The sequence below is a fragment of the Arachis duranensis genome, chromosome 7 (genome assembly GCF_000817695.3).
Source record: "Arachis duranensis cultivar V14167 chromosome 7, aradu.V14167.gnm2.J7QH, whole genome shotgun sequence".
NCBI lineage: Eukaryota > Viridiplantae > Streptophyta > Magnoliopsida > Fabales > Fabaceae > Arachis > Arachis duranensis.
Window position 1 is genome coordinate 9,856,576 of NC_029778.3, and position 22,539 is coordinate 9,879,114.

At 31.6% G+C, this 22,539-nt stretch overlaps 2 protein-coding genes across 2 annotated transcripts; one reads left to right on the forward strand and one right to left on the reverse strand.

Annotated features, from left to right (window-relative positions):
* Positions 1–3,745: 3,745 nt before the first annotated feature.
* Positions 3,746–4,486, forward strand: LOC110273517 (uncharacterized). The gene has a single exon (XM_021126652.1). The coding sequence runs from the start codon at positions 3,746–3,748 to the stop codon at positions 4,484–4,486; it is 741 nt and encodes a 246-aa protein (XP_020982311.1).
* A 537-nt stretch (positions 4,487–5,023) lies between these two features.
* Positions 5,024–8,359, reverse strand: LOC107457717 (phosphoinositide phospholipase C 5). Its single transcript, XM_016075882.3, has 9 exons — positions 7,829–8,359; positions 7,542–7,738; positions 7,310–7,445; positions 7,007–7,234; positions 6,691–6,920; positions 6,483–6,600; positions 6,232–6,384; positions 6,058–6,144; positions 5,024–5,355 (listed from the first exon to the last, which is right to left on the reverse strand). Exons 1-9 carry the CDS (start codon positions 8,213–8,215, stop codon positions 5,065–5,067), a joined length of 1,827 nt encoding a protein of 608 aa, XP_015931368.1. The 5' UTR covers positions 8,216–8,359; the 3' UTR covers positions 5,024–5,064.
* Positions 8,360–22,539: the final 14,180 nt, after the last annotated feature.

The window sequence follows — 22,539 nt, forward strand, 5'->3', positions numbered from 1 at the left end:
TAGTTTTTATAGAGTTTGTGAGTTTTTTTAACCAAAAGAAAATTCTGTTTTATTAATGAATCCAATCTTTATCTTAATCTATAGATGGTTTTAAATATGGTTTTGATTTGTTAGTTGTTACTAATTGATATTTCTCGTACATCTTAAATTGTTAAAAAAATTTGAGAATATGTTAGAGAATCAAATCTCAATAAATTTGAAAATTGGATTGAAATTATTGTTGTTTTGGAATTTAAAAATGGAAAAGTCTAGAGACAGCAGTTTTGTTAATTTTGGCCAACATGTAATCAGCAGAAAAATGTGAATCATTGGATGAAATTGCACACTAATCTCATACCATTAAATCATCATTAATGGCTATTTGCTGGCTACCAATTACAAAAGTTGCTGGCTGCATTGCTCTTTAAAAATTATTATTGTTTTAATTGTATTAAAGTTTACATTTTGAATTTACTCTTAAAAAGTTAAAATATTTTTATACTGAATTTTAAAAAGCTAAAATATCCTTTTAGAATAATTTTTAAAATATTAAGAAACAAGAGGTTAATTTGTTAATTTCTAAATAAAAGGTCTTTTCCAAAGTATCATTTACCTTGAAATCAACGCAATGCGCTTAACTTCTACCCAATTTATAACCGCCGAACTTTTTAGTTTTAACTTTTAAGAATTAACTAATGGCCGTTGTAAATGTCCAATATTTTTTTTGCTGAACATGAAATTAATATTTTCGTGTTTGCTTAAGAAATGAATAAAAAATTAATGAAAAAAAGTAGATAAGATAAAATAACTAAAAGAGATTTTTGTTGGCTATGAAAGACAAAATAAAATCCTTGTAAAATAAAATAACACTTTGAGAGTTGTACAGGAGCTCCTGTAACAAAAGTCGAACGTAACAGGTGGTTGATTGATTTTTTTGCTATCATTTGAAATATGTGGTTGAAAAGGAATACCAAAATTTTCAGGAATAAAAAAATATGCGTTGCGAAAATTATTACCAAGTCGATTAAAAGCTACATAGAGTGGTTGACTTTGTTTTGTCTAGTTGTTGATGACAATGTCTAAAATAACTACGGTTTTTTGTTTAGTGTTTACATTGTAACTCTGGACTTTTTAAATGCTTCACTTTACTGTGTTGAGCTTTTATTTCAAAAAAATATTTAAATTAAAAATTAACAACAAACAAAATTTAGTAAATTAACAATGAATAAAATTCTGAATTAACAATTTAATCAGCCATCAACAAATAATCTTTGTGTTTTTTGTTTGTATTGTTGTGTCAATTTATAAGGCTTTACGTAGCCGACATATAAATAAGGGATTAGTGCCTAATAAAAATTATCAAATAAAAATCCACACCTTTGAATATTTAAATCGCTTGAATTGGAATGCCTTTATATTATCAATCGATATGCATCTGATGAAATGGCTCTTTTATAAACCCACACGATCAAATGAAAGTTTAGCCTGATGGTTTGGTTTGTAACCTAATTAGTAAAATATTTGTAAAATTTTCAAAGCAAATCATTACTAAAAAAAATTCAGCAAAAATAGCTTTTGCTCTAACTTAAAAAACAAAAACAATGGAAAAAGAAAGAGTAGAGGCAGGCACTAACGAGAACACAGGCGGCGAAAGTAACGACGGAAAGGCGATGGCGAGTACTTTGAGGACAAGTTAACATAATAACGACGACTAAGATGAGAATGCACAAGCTCTGAATTTTCGACACAGAAGACTTTCGCGACAGCAACTACACCGACAACGTTTACAAACGATGAATACCGGTAAAAAGCGACAACGTCCGTTGGATTAGAGGAGAAGTGTTTTATTATTAAATTAAAATAAAATAAGGATTAAGTACGATTTTGGTCTCTAAAGTAAGGGTTGAAAATTTTTTTTGTCTCCAACTTTTTTTTGCTTATAAAATCGTCCATAAAGTTTAACTTAGTTTTAAAATCGTCATTTTTACCAAAATTTTAACTTTTATTACCAAATTATTCATAATTAAAAAAATATTAAAAAATGAGTTAAAGGACTGGGGATCAGGGGAAAGGAATCACGCTGGGAGGAGGATTTTTAGGGAAGAAGAGGGGGAAGGAAATGTGGGAAGGGAATCTGCCGCCGCTGCTTCTCGCTGCTGCCGCTACACATTGTTGTTCGGTCGCGGGATTTCGCCGCTGCTCCTCGTCGTTCGGTCCTCGCCGCTGCTCCTCGACATCGACGCCAGCATATCTGCGAGCGTGGACGTCGCGCCGCTCATCGTTTCTGCTTCTCCTCCTCACTTGGTCGCTGGTCGCCGCTGCTCCTCCTCGTCCTCCTCGTCGGTCACTCGCCTCTGTTGTTGTTCTTCTGCTTCTGCTTCTGTTTCTGTTATTTTGTTGATTCTAATTCCTTCTGCTTCTGCTTCTACTTCTATTATGTTGTTGATTTCTGATTATGATTCTTTTATGTTCTTGCTTCTAGTTGCTTCTTCTTCTGGTTGATTACATTGTTTCATTGTTATCGTTGTTGTTGTTCTATTTCTACTTCTGGTTGATTATATCGTTTTATTATTTCATTATACAGATTTATTGATCCATTACCCATTTTTTAATGTTTATTACATTGTTTTATTGTTGTTGCTTCTGGTTCTGCTTTTCCTTCTGCTTCTACTTGATTTTGGGGAAGAAGGGGAATGAGTATTTTGATCTGAATGATAATTTTAAAATTAAGTTAAACCTTAAGAACGATTTTGTAAGCAAAAAATTGTTGGAAATAAAAAAAATTTTCAACTCATATCTTAAGGATCAAAATCATACTTAACCCATAAAATAATGACACATAGGATAATGAACAGCCACATAAACAGCAAAACTTAACAAATTTAAAAAATTGACGTTTGATTAAAAATATCAAACGGAATAAATCTTTCATGGTACAAAGTTAATTTAAATTATTAGTCATAGTCAATATTATCCGCGCCTCAATTTTTTATAGTAAAAAATAGACATTTACTCTTAATAGATATAACTATATAAGACTTTGCAAGGATTTTATTTTGTTTTTCTTAGCCAACAAAAATCTCTTTTAGTTATTTTATCTTATCTACTTTTTTTCATTAATTTTTTATTCATTTCTTAAGCAAACACGAAAATATTAATTTCATGTTCAGCAAAAAAAATATTGGACATTTACAACGGCCATTAGTTAATTCTTAAAAGTTAAAACTAAAAAGTTCGGGCGGTTATAAATTGGGTAAAAGTTAAGTGCATTGTGTTGATTTCAAGGTTAATAATGCATTGAAAAAGACTTTCTTTTTTAGAAATTAACAAATTAACCTCTTGTTTTTTTAATATTTTTAAAATTATTCTAAAAGGATATTTTAGTTTTTTAAAATTCAGTATAAAAATATTTTAACTTTTTAAGAGTAAATTCAAAATGTAAACTTTAATACAATTAAAACAATAATAATTTTTAAATTCCAAAACAACAATAATTTCAATCCAATTTTCAAATTTATTGAGATTTGATTCTCTAACATATTCTCAAATCTTTTTAACAATTTAAGATGTACCAGAAATATCAATTAGTAACAACTAACAAATCAAAACCATATTTAAAACCATCTACAGATTAAGATAAAGATTGCATTCATTAATAAACAGAATTCTCTTTTGGTTAAAAAAAACTCACAAACTCTATAAAAACTACATGGCCATAGAGTACAAAACATCAGAATCCTAAACCAGTTACTTTCACCGCCTTGCAATGGAATTCACCTCTTTTTCTTGGGAAATCAATTCCATTGAAGATCCAAGCATACCACAAGACTTGTGTTTCGACGATTGCTTCTCCATCATCTTCAGTTTCACCAAAGAATTGATCCAAATTACTCAACCCACAAGTCCAACCTCTGACTCTGAGGTTGACTTTTCTTCTACAACTCTGGCCAATGAAGCGTTCTTGGTTCCTTCCGATATCCTGTGTAATTGTACTCCCTTCACAGACCTCAATGGAGAAAACACCGCTTTCTTACATGACGTCTTCTCCTCATTGCCTGTATCCCATCAGATATTGGACCAAATTTTACCTGCAATGGGCGAAACCGCAAGAACGATTCGAAGCCATGAAGGTTGTAACTCCAGCATGCCGGAGATTGTTGTGAACCTTTATGTTACTACGCACATTGTTGTAGAAGATTCTGATTTCTATAATGATGATCTTCGTCAAAACGTTCCTGAACTGGCACAACTCGTGAATCTGTTGGAGAGACCCAGAATTGATAAGCAAGAAGATGATGCTGAACAACAATGCGCGATTTGCTTGGAAGAGTTTGGCCAGAGTATTGAAGATTCAAGTGTAGAAGTTGTTCGCACAAATTGCTCGCATGTTTTCCATGAAAGCTGCATATTCCGTTGGCTCCGGCGTTGTGCCGACCGGCAATCGCCCTATTCTTGCCCGTTATGCCGCTGTAGCATATTTCCAACCTCACAGATGGATGACGAATAGGTTCATCTTCAGTTCTTCACCATCGTATATTCCACTTAATTACCAGGCTTACCACTAGAACTTGAAGGAACCTTTCTTTTTTAGTGTTCCTTAGGGTTCTTTAATTTGTTTTTAATTATGTAGCATCATTATCCTAATTGTTAAGATGTGAATAAATAGTAATTTTCTTAAGATAGGATAAATCTCCAACCTTAAAACTATAATTCTAATAGTTGTTTTGTTAAATCAGTCATTGTAAATTAAGTTTACAGAAACAGCTAATAAGAATTGGTTAATTTGTCATGTTATAATTTCTATCTTAATAAACTATTACAAAAAAGGTCTCTGCATGAGCAAAACAAGAAAGATATCAATTGGCCATTTTGTCTTTTCAATTCAACTTTCTGAGATCAAATGCTTTAAATTATACTTAGGATATATTCATCCTTATTATTATTGACTATTAAAAAAAAAAGCCAGAAAGCTTATTTTGATTTCAACCAAAGCATAAGTTTAGAAATATTAGGAATAGGAGGATTTAGATCAGAGGATCGTAACTTACCCAATGAAAATGATTGATTAATATATATGTATACAATTCATTGAAATTGAAAGCGCATTAACAACTTTACATGGTTGAACTTGTCTCCCTTTGTGTCATACAAAGGAAGAGAACGAAATCCAAGCTTAAGCTCTGAAACTGGCAAGCATGTTTGGCCAGCAAAATCATCTTTGCCTTGATCTTTGTCTTTCACTTGTATTCTCAGCAAAGCAAGCTCTGGAACCGTTAATGGGAATTCAAACTCTTCTTCCCAAACAGGGAACCACTTGTCCATTATTACCTTTGTTTTCTTCTTCCAACAATCAGCTCCAACTCCAACCGTACAAATCTGTCACACACCCCCCCTCAATTCTAAAACTACTTCCATAATAAAACACTAGTAAAGTGTGTTTGATAGTAATTTCAGCAAGTAAAATCATCTAAGGGGTACTAACTATTAATTTCACGTTAAAACAACTGCATATGAATTTTTACTTTGTCTTAAGATAGAAACTCATATGCAGTTGTATTTATGTAAAGTTAAAAAATAAAAACAGTTAAATAACAATATAGTCAAACATATAAAATTATCTTACAGTTTTGATTATCAATTTTATATGAAAATAACTGTATATAAATTTCTACTTTAAAATATTCTAAAGTGCAGATTCAAATGCATTTATTTTCATATAAAGTTTATAATAACTGTTAAATGATAATTTAATCAAACATGTTAAGTCATTTAACAATTCTCAACTATCAACTTTATATAAAGACAATTCCATGTGAATCTCTATCTTAACTAGGTGGAGATTCACAAACAGTTGTTTGCATATGAAATTGATAGTTGAACATATCAATTCATCTAACAATATTAAACTATTAATTTCACATAAAAACAACTATACATCAATCTATTTCTTGTCTTAATTATCAAATGTATTTTTATATCTACTGTTTCTGTATTTATGTCGTAGAAAAAACTTTTGAACACTATCTAAATTAACGTTACAAGAATAAGACTAAACATAACTTATGCATTAGAACTGACCTTTACAAAAAAATCAGGGGGAGAACACTTATCAAAGTGTGTAGGACTGAAATCTAAGTTCCATCCATTCCCCAGGTACACTTTTACCTGTTATTAAGATATCATGATCAATCTCAATATATAACAAAAGAAATTTGATAGTATACACAGTAGTGATAGCTGATATATGCTTACCTTCAATGTCTTCTTCACTGGCATTTTAACTTTAGGATCATAATCATTGTCACACTGATGTCTCTGCATTAGAATTTGAGGCTTTTTCACATAACCACATCCTCCATTTGCTCTGAACATCCCTTGCATCAACCATAGTTGTTTTCCATGCCCCTGTTACATTAAAAAATTTAACATAACATATATTTGTAATCTCATTTTAAGTTCTTCAATTGAAAATATTTGGCCTCAATCTTAAATAGTTCCCTAACCTGCATATTGAATGCAACCATTTGAGCTCCATAAATCCACCCAATATGTGGTTTAAAATTTGTGGATTTGACTCGCATCGCGCTTGGATATACCCTTAATATATTTTTCTGGGTGAACCTGAAAAATATAACAGTTGGAAATAAGAATGTACGAAATTTTCATAAAATACATGTAATAGAATGTGATGTGATGAAAATTTGTGTGTACCTAACAATGTCTGTTCCATGAGATTCTAAGGCCTTTAGAAGGGTCTTCTCACTCCAACTAAGGCGTCTAAGATCACCATCAGGGTTCAGTTTATCCTTCAAACTACCCTTTAATTTTCTATTCTGAATTGTGATTAAGCTTTTGTAATCAGGTGAAAATTGTTGGTATGATTTCTTGTCACATTCACACGAATTGTTACATCCTTCATTATCACCATCACTTTCATTTTGCTGAAACATGAAGAACGAAGTAACATTAGAATTTAGAACACAAGGGCTTGTATCATTATTTAAGTAAATCTTAGATCAATTCTCACCATGGAATCTGGGGAATCCTTTCCCCATGTTTCTTCCTCAGATGAATCACTTCCATTCTGCATAGGAGAAGAGTTTCCATTGTCCTTGATTCGATTCGCCTCGAAGCTTTCTTTTGGAGGCTTGGTGGATATAACTATCCTGTTTTTCAGTGATTCCGGTGAAGGAAATTCTTTCAAACAACCTGTTTCAGGTTTGAAAAGCACTTCTCCAAAAATCTGAGTTGCCATCTGCAAGAAACAAAAGGGAAATGAAATTAGAATAATTTAAAGAAGAATAATAAAAGAAAAGCTTCAAATGCATACCTCTGCAAATTTATCTCTAAGATCTTTTGTTAAATGATCTTCTATAGTTATGATCACTGGATACTCAGATGCAAAAAAAGCATATTCCTTTATGGATTCAAGGCATTTGATAGCTGAAACAGGATTAGTAAGTGTCCTGAAAAAAACAATAATCAAATGAATTAGTTTCTTACATTCTCAACAATTAAGATCATGTAAGAAAAGAGATTTTGATTGTGATAGCTTATAGTACCATCCATGATCTACTTTGATGTCATCTTTATTTGCAGTTGGCCATAAATCTAGCTCAATTACTCGCACGCCGCGCTTCAAGGCCATTATGATTGGTTCTTCACTGCAATCACTGCTTATTTGATTCCCTGTTAGGTAGGAATTGTGTCCTGAGTATATGAAATAATGAGACAATGGAGCACTCATATCATGGTGTGCCTGTCAAGAACAATTCAAGAATGGTTACTTATTATTTCAAGAATGGTTTAGTCTCGGTTACCTGGATCAAACGACGCAAATAGACCTTACCTCGGCTTTCAAGGGTCCATTGGATTCATCAAGAAGCAAGAAATGGAACAAGTCATCAAGTGTTATCTCTTGCTTTCTTTGTTGATTATCAACATCAACACTTTCTAGTAACTCTTCTTCCTCCTCCTCCTGCGTCGGCGGCAGCCTTTTCAATCTTAAAATTTTCTCAAGGATTTTCTCCGAATCGGATAAGGTGCAGCCTTGTTCGCCTTGGTGCTCCACCAAGAACCGGAGGAGCTGCTCCGCAGACATGTGGGAGGCTCCTCTGGCGAACTCGGAGAATGCATCCTTGAGGTCATGAGGTGGAACATGCTGAGTTTCCTTGTACTTTTTGATAAAGAACAAGAAGCTTTTGTATTTGGTGTAAGTCACCATGCTATTGCCCATCCCTTTCTTCAAAATCTCAATGTGTTCCTGAAAAGTGGTTCATGTTTGAGAGAGAGATTAGGATCAAAGCATGCATTTATAGTTAGTGAAACAAAAGCAAGAACTTTCTAAGCAGAATCTAAGTCTTTGCTGAGATATCATTGTTTCAACTTCCATGAAATCAACTTATACAGGCAAGCCTTCTATTTTTGTTTTTCAAGCCTATTGGCTCATTATCTGCTCTTAATATAAATTCGGTAGAGTTATGCTAGGTATACACTAAAATCGACTACCAAAGTTAGCCACAAGTATAAAATACAGGCTGAAATATAAATACACATTGAAAAATAAATTAAACTACACATGTATTTATATATAAATACATTTATGATTGATTTTAGTGACTGAATTTAGTGTACAAATAGTATTTTTGATCCGACTAATTCGACTTGTTAGAGATATATCTATTCATATATTTTCTTCCATCATATTAAAAATTTAAAAAAAATAGTTTTATGACATGATTTTAAAACTTTTACAACTTAAAGATTTAAAGTTCAATAAAAAAAACTATATAAAAATTCATACAAATCCAATGAAAGTTTTGCGTGAGAAGTTAGTAGAAACACAGCAGAAAATGTTCATACTTTAAAGACCATTATTTTTGCCAATATTTTCTTTTTTTAAACAAAAAATTGTGCAGAGATTCATAAAGTTTAACAACTCTACTCATAATTGAACACTTTTTTGCATTTAATAAATTAAAAGGAGACGTTAATTATTGGAATACCCCTACTTAACTCACATGCTGTAAAATTTCTAAAAAGTTACTGTCTTTTCAAGTTTTATTCTCGTTCATTTGCACCCCTAATACTCTAAAGGCAATAATAATAATAATAATAATAATAATAATAATAATAATAATAATAATAACAGAAATATTTCATAACAAAAATAAATTAATCAAAATAATTAAAATTATTTATTTTATTTAATATTTATTAATTATAATAATTAATAAAAATTAAATAAGACAAATTTTTATTTTTTATTTTTTTGTCTTTTTAGTATTACCGATCTAATAAATACAATTGCCTAAGAAGTTCATTGCATTGTTAACCTGTTCAATGCGAAGATGAGTCCCATGAACAGGATTTTTAAAGAAACAATTGAAAGAAGTTTCGATTGTGTTGATAGAGATTATGAGATCGTTGATAGCGTAGTAACTATGAAATTGCCTATGTATTATTATAATCACGCATTCACGCTTTCTGGTTTGTTAGATAAACATCCACAATTATATATGTTCTATCTATGTTCTTGTTGAGTAGTATATATTTAGAAATTTTTTAGTTATAACTAACACGGTAATGAAATTTGAATTTAAAACTCTATCCATATTATTATAAAAAAAATTAACCACTAAATCAGCAGTTCATATAAAATATATGTTCAAATACAAAATATATATGAAAAATAAATTACATAATGCATATATCTATACAAAAATATAAAAATATATGAGTTAAATAATGCATTTTTGCTATTTAAATTCTTTGCTATTAGATCAATTCTAAAAACTTGTCTATATTCAGAATTTTATGAATTTCATTATACGTATTAAAGTTATGATGAGTATATTCTTCATTAATAAATGATCTATCTTTTAGTACTAGTAAGAATTAATAAATTATTTTTAAAAAATAAAAAAAATTTAAAAAAATTTCGAAAAAGCAGAGACAAAATAAAATTGGCAAAAGAAAAGCAGTTAAAATTAAAGAGGAAAAAAAGGCTCAACTCAGGGCATGGATATACAGTTTTAAACTTTTAATTAAGTATTGTAAATGTGTACACACGTGCATAATATGAAAAATTCAAACTTATCCCTGTGAATTTATTCAGCTTAATCTTTACATAATTATTAATTATATCTTTCATTGTATTTTTGTTCACTTTGCTTTAGTTACCTTCCAAGATAGAACCATACACAGTGTATTGTATTAGTATTTTTTGTTATAATGATCGAAAGCTAGTAGATGGAGCCATATACGATGAGCATCTTCCCAATGAATTGATATAGATAGCTCTTTTCTACATATCTTTTGTTTGTGTATTATTTATACTATAGTCGTGACTCCACTAACTATATTCATATTCCAATCACATTATACACTTTATTCTCATCTTTATTAATGCCATGATACATTACTTTATCTTGTTTCATATTCCATTTATGTGGATTAAATAAATCACTATATTATAAATTTATTATTTGATGGCTATTACCATTAAGTCCTTTAAAACTTTGGATAATGAATTAGCCGCTGATAACGGACCTCATCCTCTAATTAATGGGTTCTATATGACAACTATTTTTTAGAAATATTTCATGTATTCATTTTATTTTGTATATGAATAATATACACATATATTATCTTTTATAAGGTTATACGAGACAATAAATACAAAAGATATATTTCATTAGTTTTTTAATGATAATTTGGAGCGGATTATTTTATTAGGTGTTACATGGACTTTTATTTTTAGATAATTTACGTTAATAAAATAAATAAAATTTAAAATTATATAAATATTTTAAATTAGAATTGGTTATATATTCTATCTTGATTTACTGTGTATATATTATATCAATAGTAAATCGAATAAAGACAAGATATATAATCAATTCAAGCCAAAATATATAACCAATTATAATTTAAAATATTTATATAATTTTAAATTCTATTTATTTTATTAGCATAAATTACTCTTATTTTAAGGCGGTAGATAGGTGGTAACTAGTAATTAGTATGGAATTCTAGGGACTGATATATATTGCCATTTGAAGTTGTTCCAAGAAGGCTTCTAGTGGATATTAGCAAGTTTGTCCAATTTTTCCCCTAAAAAAATTGGAAATCGCAAGTGCAACGGAAGATTAATATAATCATCCATGGAAAAAGTGCTCTAAAATGAAAAAAATAAGGTATTAATTATCGTTGAATTAGAGTAGTAAAATTCAGAAATGATAAATAAATTTGATAATAGTACTAAGAATAATGCGATCAGTGATGCCACATCTAGTGGGGAGACTCAATCTGCATTTGTAAAGGGTCGCAAAATACATGATGGTATCCTAATTGCTTGTGAGACGGATCATTGGCTTAAGCTGCGAAATAAGCAAGCGGCAATTGTTAAACTGGACTTTCAGAAAGCCTATGACAGAGTGAGATAGAGCTTTGTGGATATAGTACTACAGAAGATGAGTTTTGGTCTTAGATGGAGGACCTGGGTGAAGAAATGTGTGACTACAGCATCTATGTCAGTATTGATCAATGGGTCACCGACCAAGCCGTTCAAGATGGAGAGGGGCCTCAGACAAGGCGATCCACTCTCTCCTTTCTTGTTTGTTCTTGTTGTTGACGTTCTGCACAGGATGGTAGGAGAGGCGGTTAGAAATGGCAGAATTTCTCCACTACTGGTGGGAAGGGACAATATAAAATTGTCACATCTCCAATTTGTAGACGACACCATCTTATTTTGTCCCCAGGAAACGGAGACACTAGTGAATTATAAGAGGCTCCTACGATGTTTTGAGTTAATATCTGGCTTGAGTATCAACTTTGAAAAGTCGAGCCTAATTTCAGTCAATTGTGATAAAGAATGGGTGACGAGTATGTGTGGTCTGTTGGGATGTACCGAAGCGGTATTACCAGTCAGGTATTTAATTAGGAATTTCCCTTGGTGCCAATCCTCGGTTGATGAAGACTTGGAAACCAATCATAGACAAGGTGGAAGACAAGCTGAGCTTATGGAAAGCTAGATCTCTCAACAAAGCGAGTAAGTTGGTTCTCATAAAATCTGTTCTCAATAGCCTACCAGTTTACTACTTAACCTTGTATAAGATGGCAAAGGGGGTTGCAGAAAAGATTATTGGACTTCAAAGAAGGTTCTTGTGGAGTAAAGAAGATGGGAATAACGGGATACCACTGGTGAAATGGGAGGCAGTTCAAGCTCCGAAAAAGCTAGGTGGCTTAGGGGTGGGAGATGCTCTAATTCGGAATGCGTCGCTTTTGTTCAAGTGGTGGTGGCGCTTTTCAAAGGAGGACTGCCCACTTTGGAAGAAGGTTGTTTGCTCTTGTAATCACTTAGACCCAACTGTAATGTTATCAAGCCAAACTTTGCCATCAAAAGGGGGGCCGTGAAAAGATATATGCCAGCTTAATATCAAGGAGCAACAGGCAAGAGATATGATGACCAGGGGTCTGTTAATGGAGGTGAAAAATGGCAGAAATATTCGTTTTTGGGAGGATGCTTGGTTACAAGGTGGCTCTTTGAAAGATTGTTTTTCGAGACTCTTCTCTGTTTCAAATCAACAAGGATCCGTAATAGGGGACTGTGGGTTTTGGGATGGGTTAGAGTGGATATGGGACTTCCAATGGAGGAGACAACTCTTCCAATGAGAGTCAGAGGTACTCAACCAACTTCACGATAAGTTACGGGTTGTCAGGTTATCGGTGGATAGAAAGGATTCAGTTGTATGGAAATTTGATAAAAATGGTATTTTTTCTACTAACTCCTTTGTGCAGGTACTACAGAAAGAGACTCTCTCAGCTGACATGACGAGCTACAACTTCACAAGCTCCATTTGGAGAGGCTTGGTTCCTCCAAGAGTAGAGCTATTTGCATGGTTTGTGCTAGTAGGCAGGGTCAACACGAAGGAGAGGCTGAGTAGACTTGGCATTATTAATCATCATGACAATATTAGTGTGTTGTGTAAAAAAGACATAGAATTTGTACATCATCTATTTTTTGCTTGTGAGTTCACGTGGCAGGTGTGGTGTGCTTGGCTGATGTTTTCTGATAGAGCATGGGTAGCCCCGGAAACAGTTAAAGAGTTTTTTGAGAGTTGGACTGGAGTAACAGGTGATAAGATTGAGCAAAAGAAATGGCTGATAGGATTCTGTGCGGTTATTTGGAACATCTAGTTGGAGCGGAATAGCAGAGTCTTCCAGAGAGTTGAGACAAGTGTTGAAGGAGTACAGATTCTGTCCTTCTTGAGTTATAAGGAATGGTGTGGAGTTGATCCGTTTAGTTGTTGATGACAATGCCAGAGATGACTACAGATTACAAGTTGTTATTTATTTTTAGGTTTGCTTTTTGTTATACTTCATTCTGCTCCACTTTTTGTGTTGAGCTAACTGTGTTAAAAACAAAATTAATTATTTATATTTTATCAATTTGTTCATTTTAAAAGTTTCTTTTTTCGAATATGATTGGAATGAAATAAGGGTCGTTGAATTCACCCGGAATGATGCTTTGATGCCATAGTTATTGCTTACAAATTTTTGGCATTTTTGGTCCCTTCTCCAGCATGAATTAATTATGTGCCACAAATTGGTGATATGCACACACACCTTTGAATAAGATTCTACCCGGATTATGTGAAATTTTTTTGTTTTACTCAAAATTACACAGGGTAGAAGGACGACCTCTCTAGCATCATCAACATAGATTATGTGAAGTTGCTTATATAAGGGAGCACTCTCTTCTTTTGGACTCAAAATGATTAGTACTAAGAAATTATTGTATAAGATTGTTCGTACTTGGGCTGAATGTAATCTAGTCCAAGAATCTAATACCAGCAACTGACATTTAGATTGGACCGTTACCAAGCAACTCGACCCAACAGTTTGTGTGACCTTGTCCAAACGAGTTGGACCAACTAAGATAAGGTCACACAATTTGTATCTGGGCAAAGTATTTGATAGAGTTGCACGTGAGAGTTCCATTTGATGAAACTACACAAATAATTACAGGATTATCCCAACTCACTTTCTTATATTTATTAATTATTAGTTTTAAAATTTGTATAATCTGAATTCTATTATTAAATATAAAAAAAATTATAGTGATGTAAATTATTTTTTTATTTTTTAAATTTTTAACAATGGAATGATTAATTTATATAAAAAAATATATTAAAAAAATAAGTCTTTCAACTATTATTTAGAATTTAGTATTCAAATCAATTTAAAAAAAATTCAACGTCATCACTCTACTTTTAGAATTAGTTCAGCCCTTGATAATCTCCTAGTGTTCATACCCTTCATGCACAGCTCACCATTTCCTTCATGCACAACTCACCATTTTGTCTCTAAAATCAATAACATTAAGCGATGCATAGATATGCTAAGTTTAATAAAAATTAGTTAATATTAAGCTATGGTTAGAATAACTAATTAAATATAAATTTTTTATTTTAAATTAAATCATAAGAATAAAATGATCTAATTTTATTTTTAAGAAAATTGTAAAAGCATATAAATTAAGATTAAGATTATGTTTAATTACAATAAATACATGATAGAAAAATTGTAAACTAAAGTGAATAAGTATCCAAAAATAATTTCTACAAAGAAGTAACAAATTTATAGAAGAATATAAATATCTAAATTTATGTATTAAATAAAATTTAAAATTATATATAATCAACTAAATTTGTCTACAAACAATATTTATATCTTTTGCTTTGAATGATTATTCTAAACTAATACCCTTAATCTTGATTTTGATTTTTACTTTTGAAAGAGCAATATAAAGTTGTCTGTGTGTAAATTGTAAAAACATATTTCGACAAATATAGACTCATATGTTTGAACCCTAAAGCTTGTTAATAGTCATCGTCTCATGAATAATAACACACATCAGAGAGAAAAAGTCATTTCCTACTATTAAGATCACCTAACATTGCAATGGCACTATCACTAACTTCATATACTACATAATACCACAAAAGTCATGTAAAATTATAAATATACATTAATAATGATAATAAAAAAAATACAATTATAAACATTCAAAAGAGCACAGAATATTATATATCACATAAGCAAGCTTTTTGAAAACTTCATAACTCAGTCATTTAAGAAATATCAATAGCTATTTTTTTAGAGAACATGATGCACATTACACGGAATGCAAAATGGTTGATCTCTAAACTCTCATTATATAGAATAATAGGTTCACATAAATGGAAGAGTCTAAGAAAGAATTATCTTAATTCTATAGACAGAGATAATGTATCTAGAAATACTAAATTATTGTATCTTATGTTCATTCTGACAAGAATGACACAAAAACATTAATAAGAGACACAACTTATTTTTTATTTTTTCATTATTTTTTTAATTTTTTATAATTATATTTTTATTATTATATTTTTCGTCTCAAATTTTTTGAATGAAAAAAATGAGAATAAATTGAATTTTCATAATTTACTTTAGTTTATCACCAAACAGAATACAAGAATACAAAATTTTATATTTCTATCATTTTTGTCTTGTTCTCAATGTCTTATCTTATCCTATTCTCATAAACAAACGCAGCCCAAGTTCCAAATAGCTAATTGGATTCCCCACCGAAAAAATGCCCATTACCGCTGAAGTTTAAAAAATGAAGGATGTTAGCAATAAAAGAGCATTCTAGACGAAAAAGGAGATGCTGCCATAAAATTAGTGTGTGCTCAAATCAACATGTTCTACATAATGAACGGCAACGAGAACATCAATTATGTCATCCCAACATTCAATGAAGTGTAAATGGAGGACCTCGGGTCGCGGAGGTTTTGGAGGGTGCTGGGGAAGCCACCCTTAAAACAGTTAAGGGAAAGCTGGACATGGACGAGACCCCATAGCTCATTAACCCGTGCAGGATGAGGCGATAGAAGGCGTTGTGTGAGAGATCGAAGTGGTGGGTGAAGAGAGAGGGAGATAGGCGACCAGTGAGTTGGTTACCAGAGAGGCTGAAGTTGCGAAGTAAGAGGATGAAACTTGAGCTCACAGCCAAAGTAGAGGCGGTTGAGATCGATGACAGTTATGTTTTTGCAGATCTCGTTGCAAACTATTCCCTCCCAAGTAGAGAAGTTGGAGGAGTCTGCGGAGGCGGAGGGATTCCTTGCGGTAAGGACGCGGTGGAGTCTATATGCGGTTTTCAAAAAATTGTTACTCATTAATAAATACAGATAAATGAATTGGGACATTTTTTAAAATATTTTTGACAATTTCATCAAATGAAACTATTGTGTACAGCTCCATCAAATATTTTTTCTTATATCTGATCTAATTTGTGGAGTAAGTTAAATATTTATCTATTATTTTGGTGATCACTACTAAGATGATAAGTGATAACCACTTTAAAAATAGGATAAATTTTTATTTTGTAAAAAAAAAATAGTCATTCATGTTCATTTGAAGTTATTTTTAAGGGATGACTAAGTTTCTTCTATAATTTTATAAATATTCTAACACGAATATTTTTTCTAGAGAATTTTTTTGGTGAATAATAAAATTGAATGAAGAATGAAATTTTTTACTTAATTTAGCAAAAACATATGTAATGCACATGATGGTTTTTTTAATAGGTTTTTTATCCTAAAAAAAGCTATCTTCACACACACTACATGGGTATTACTAATATGGGTTCTATATTCCTCACCGAGGATTCGAACCCGGGTGCAGCTCCCAGCAAGGCAGATGATGCTGCCACTGATCCAAGGCCTCGGCTGCAAATAGGATGATATTTGAGTATAGTATAATATAACCAGATCGAGCCAAATAGTACCAAGATCTACTCTATCCGTCTCATTGCAATCTCTATTCATTGGGTAGATCACAATTAACCTTCTTCATTTTTTTTGGGTCAAGTTACAATTGATTTTCTGATCAATTTTTTTTCGCGATCAGTTGAAGTGAAGCATTTACGTGCCTCATGGGCTTGAAGATGGCCCAAGAATGCAAGTTTTTTAAATGATTCTAGAATGTGACAATATTGAAGTGATTCATGTAAACTGACTATATCTTTGATTAGTTGTTTTATTTTTTATAAGGTATTTGATTAATTGGATATAGCTAGTCAATTAGTATTAATATATCATACTCGCATGTAAACAGAAGTGAATATAAAATAGCCCATGAATTAACGCAGTTGCCTTTATCAATTTCGTAAGGTGTGAACGAAAGATTCTTCAAATCACATTTCAATTTTGGTTCATTTGAATATTATAAATTTTATTTGTGAATGAAATAATTCTTTATTTACACTATGAAAAAATAAACACAAAAGTAATAATTGAAACGCAACTAAAATCTAAATCCTAAAAGAAAGGATATATGACCATCCATTTCTTTGTCATATTATCTACGCTTTCTACAAATTGATTCATGTGTATTCGTAAGAAAATACATTGTAGCTATACGCCTATACCCAACACATATACCCCATGAATTGTGGAATTATTTCCAATTCCTAATTAAAACTTGTCCGCGTAGTGTCCGTGTGTTTCTCACTTTATAGTTTATAGTTTATATCCATCCCTTGCCATTCAAGAAATACCATTTACTACTTTTAGATTTAGAGATCTAAATTTTCTTGCCTATTTTTATCATTAAAAAATATATTAATAATATATAACTAAATTCTAAAAAATAAAAATATTCTAAATTCGTCTACTAGTACTAGAAAAATAGAAAAACACCACATCTAACTCAAAACTTTAAAATAGTAAGTTAATATGTCTCTCATCTTATAAATTCTTCACTCTTTTTTACTTTCTTTAATATGGGACTAATTCCATACACTACTTCTCACATCTACAACATTAACACTAGTTGAGTCTATTTATTGGTTTTCTGTTCTTTGTTCATAGCAGACATATTCTTAGGCTCTTAGCTAGTGTGTTTTCTCATAAAACATGCCTATTCTAGTTTGGCTTGTGTCAACATCAATTTTTGCCTTATCATGGGTGACAATTATTTCTATAAGCAAAAGAAGAATAACAGCGCATGGACAAAAAGAACCAAAAAAAAAAAAAGTAGTAGTTTTGGGATGGAAAAATAACCATTTGTACCCATGAACTTTACGAACGCTGACAAAATTATCCATTAAAAAAGAAAACTAATGTTGTATCCATCAAAGATGGATTTCGTACGACAAAATTACCCAAATCCTAAATTTATGTTGACTTTTTAATAAAATTCCAAAATTACCCCCATCATTATCTTCAACCCCTCCTCTCTTCTTTCCCAAATCTCAAACACCTCCATTTCCTAAAAACCCTAATCTCAATACCTAAAAATCTCAAATTACCATTTTGCTAACCCTAATTTCAATACCTCTTTCAGTAAATTTCAACCCTCTCTTTATTCTTTTCATCAATTTTACCACCTCCTTCACCAACACCATCATTACCGTCACCGTCACCAACTGCCAGCTTCATCTTCCTCCTTTTCCATTGTCACAGCCATAAACAACTTCACTCTAACTTTTAATTTTACTTCTCATCATCACTTCTCCAATCTCAAATCCTATCAACACTCTATTACTGCCATTATCATCACCACCCTTCCTCCATCACTTTTAATATAATGTCAGAAGGAGAAGCATCTTTGGATGCTAAAAATTGAAACTTTGGCAAGATCGCTTTGGTGGGGTCGCATGTGAGTAACACAGGAATTTTACACACGATGGTGGTGATTTGGGAGAGTGAGAAAGTTCAATTTCGTTAATTATATAATAAATTTGTAATTTGTACTGTTGTAAATATAAAACCTTTTTTCATGGAGTCCATGAGGTTGAAGTGGACCTAAGAGGAGTTGAATCGCACCACAGGACCTTGCGCGCTGGATCTCGGTTTAGTCTCACTTCTGAAGCTTCTCCATCTAGCATTGCGTGGGAACGGATGGATTGTCTGGTTGCCTTGTTGTCATTTTTGTCATCGTCAGCGTAGAAAGATGGCGGCAGTGGTGACTAGTAGAGTAGTAGAGAATAGAAGGTGGTTAAGGTAGTGGCAATAGAGGTGTTTTTGATTTGGGAAAGAAGAGAGGAGGGGTTGAAGATAAAGGATGAAAAAATTCTGGAATTTTATTAAAAAGTCAACATAAATTTAGAATTTAAATACTTTTGTCGTACAGAATCCATCTTTGATGGATACAACATTAATTTTCTTTTTTAATGAGTATTTTTATCAACGTTTATAAAATTCATAGGTACAAATAATTGTTTTTCCTTTTGAGATTTATAAAGATGAGAGGTACTAAATTAGAGAATTACTTTTAAATGAGAACTAGGTGTCACGTCAGCAGTTTGATTGTTGATTCACATCAAAAATTATTTGAAGGACTTATATGTAGCTTGAAGTGCAATTAAAAAATTTAAAATAGTGCCACTAAAATCTCAAGATTTAAATGAATATATTGGTCGAATATAGAAAATCACTCTTAAAAATTTAATATATGTTAAACTGTACCACAAAATACAAATATCACTCGATTTAAAGGTTATTGATTAAATACTTGGCTAATAATCTAATAGATGATGTAATAAAGTAATAGTAATTAGACAGCGGTAAAAATATTTTTAATTTTCAAAATTGAAAAACATGCATAAAAAAATTTTACATCTAACTTTTCAATTTTTTTTTTCTAAAGTTGAAGAATTATGGTCGATTCTCCTATAATTAACGGTTTCATGAAACTAAAGAGCACTAATATTTACACACGTTATTTCGTATTTTAATATATATTTTATGTAATTAATTAATTTAATATTTAATTTTTTATATATATATATAATATTTTTATAAGCATACGATTTATTTTTTTTTTATCATGAAACGTGATGAAAATTATTCTTTATATATGTTAAAATTAAGAGAATAGAATTAAAAAATAATTTTTTTGGAATAAATATGATACAAAATCTCACTTATTTATAGATATTTAGTAAAGTACCAAAAAAATACAGATAAATATTTAAGTTAAATTCAAATATGAGTTTAGACATCTAAATATATCATCCCAATCAATATTTAAATACTCTAGCATTTTTTCTTTTTTTTTTAACTCAAATAGGAGCTAAGAAGACTAATTTAAATTTGAATACTAAAATTAGAAATAAAGTATGATAACGAGTTTTGTGAAGTCAACAAGAATTTAATTCAGAGTTCAAATAGCATCAATAAAAAATTATTTTTAAATAAAATGATAATTATTCTCAATATATTTGATACGTTTATGAAAGACGTTATTTTAAATAATCTAAATAGTATTTTTATTATTCTTGATGAATTTAGAAACTTTAAAATTAATATGATGATGATCAAATATTATTAAAAATAATTAATTATAAAATTATTAAATTAAATTTTAATTCAGATTTGTTAATTAATAATTTTGTTATTGTGCAAATTTTTATTGGGCTAAAAATATCTTGGTCTAAGTGTTGAGAAAACATTCAACCCTTAGTACAAAAATGTTTATAACATTATGGCTGAATTGTTATTATGTTAGTTGGGCCTGAAAAATATGGAGCAGCCCAAAATCTTGTGTTGAAAGACCAATTTTTTCATGGTCCGAAACTGAAAAGAAAAAAGAAGGAAGGAAAGAGAAGTGATTCGGTTACCTATTCTCTATTTTGGTGGAATTCAAATTTAATTAACTTGTTTTAATGCCTTGGTAATTGGAAAGAGAAATATGAAATTGATTTGATGACATTAATTGATTTTACACGTTACTAGACATGAGGATTTAGAAAAGTGGAAACTTAACTCATTTTAATTTCTTTCTTCAATTTCATTGAAAGCTTTTCTCCATTCTCTCTCTAGTCTCGGTCATTTCAATGTCAGAGAAGAAGATGGTAGAAATAAGTAATCAGAAGAAGGAAGCAGAAGCTAGGAAGAAGCAAAAGGTCGAGGTGATGATGACTCTTGCAAAAAGAAGATCTATAGTATGGTGTGGTTGAGATCTTTGCCACTAATGGTAAGATGTGGTGATGAGGTCTCAAGCTCTCCATACCCAAAAATGGAAGAAATCCATTTCGTTCAGAGAAGAAGATCCCTGAGGTATGACTCGTTTCTACTTTTTGTTCATCCATCACAGTAGGTAGCCACTGTAGCTACGTGGAGGAGGAAGCAGAAGTGGAGCAGATGGAGCTGTCAAGGATCAAGTGTTCATCAAGGGTCAGAAATCCTTCTTGGGGACCAAGTCAAGATGGAAGGCTCAGATTGATGAAGCTTGAAGAGATGGGATGAGGAAAAGGTAATTGCATGTTGGTTTTTGCATTCGGTTTCCTCTCTCTTCTCTCTGTTCGAACCGGTTTTTGGATTGAAGAAGAAAAAGTTGGCTCAGTTCAACGGTTTCAACCTTGGAGGCTTCCACTTCTATAATAAGAGTGAACAGTCAAGACTTGAAGCAAGGAGAGAAAGCACAGATTTCTCATAACTACTCAAGCTAACAAAAGTTCTTCTCCTTCAATGTTTTCATTTTGTATTTTCTTTAATTTTTGTCTTTCTTGAGTCTCATGGTGAAAAAGGCAAACAATGTGAGGTTTGTAAGAAAAAGCCAGTGAGCGAAAAAAGGCAGAGTGTACAAAATTAAAAAAAAAGCCATAGGTGCCTTAGAGGTCCTTTATACATCTATGTGTTGTGTATCATGATTCTATAGGAATCCCCTTACAAGTTAGGTTAGCACTTAGCAGTTAAAAGTTTGGTAGGTGACCAAGTCAAGTTCAGGATTGGAGATAGATTCTGGACTTGTCCCAGATAGGAAGGGTAGTTCCTAGGGAGAATTGGTGTATGTAATCAAGATGATTATAGTGAAATTCCATCATTGTTGTGATGAAGACTGGATGTAGGCTGCATTGCACTTAGCAGCTGAACCAGGATACTTCTTGGTGTGATTCTCTCTTTCTCTTCTACTCTATTTCTGATTCTGTTGGATCAGAGATAAAATTGAAAAATATATCCTGACTGGTTACGAGACAAAAAGAAAATGTCTCTTGACTAGTTACGAGACAAAAAGAAGAAAAATCTCCTGAAGCTATTTCAAAGGGCAGAAAGTTACTCTCAGCAAAAAGGGGTTAAGATTCAACCCCCTTCTCTTAGCCACTGATAACCATTAATTGGTATCAGAGCTTGGTCTCAAAGAGATCAAACTTTGCAGCTTGGAGAAAAGATCCTGATGGCAGAAAACAGTGGCTCAAACCTGGTGGCCTATACTCTGATAGAAGGGCAGTCAAGCAACAGACCTCCACTCTTTAATGGAAAGAACTACACTTATTGGAAAGAAAGAATGAAGATTTTTGTTCAGTCAGTGGATTATAGACTATGGAAGATAATCCTGGAAGGTCCTCAATTTCCAACCACTACAGGAGCTGATGGTGTGGTCTCTCTCAAAGGTGAAGCCAGTTGGACTGAAGAAGACAGAAAAAAGTTGGAGCTCAACACCAAAGCTATCAACTTGCTCAACTATGCAATCAGCTTCGAAGAATACCGACCGGTATCTAGATGCACA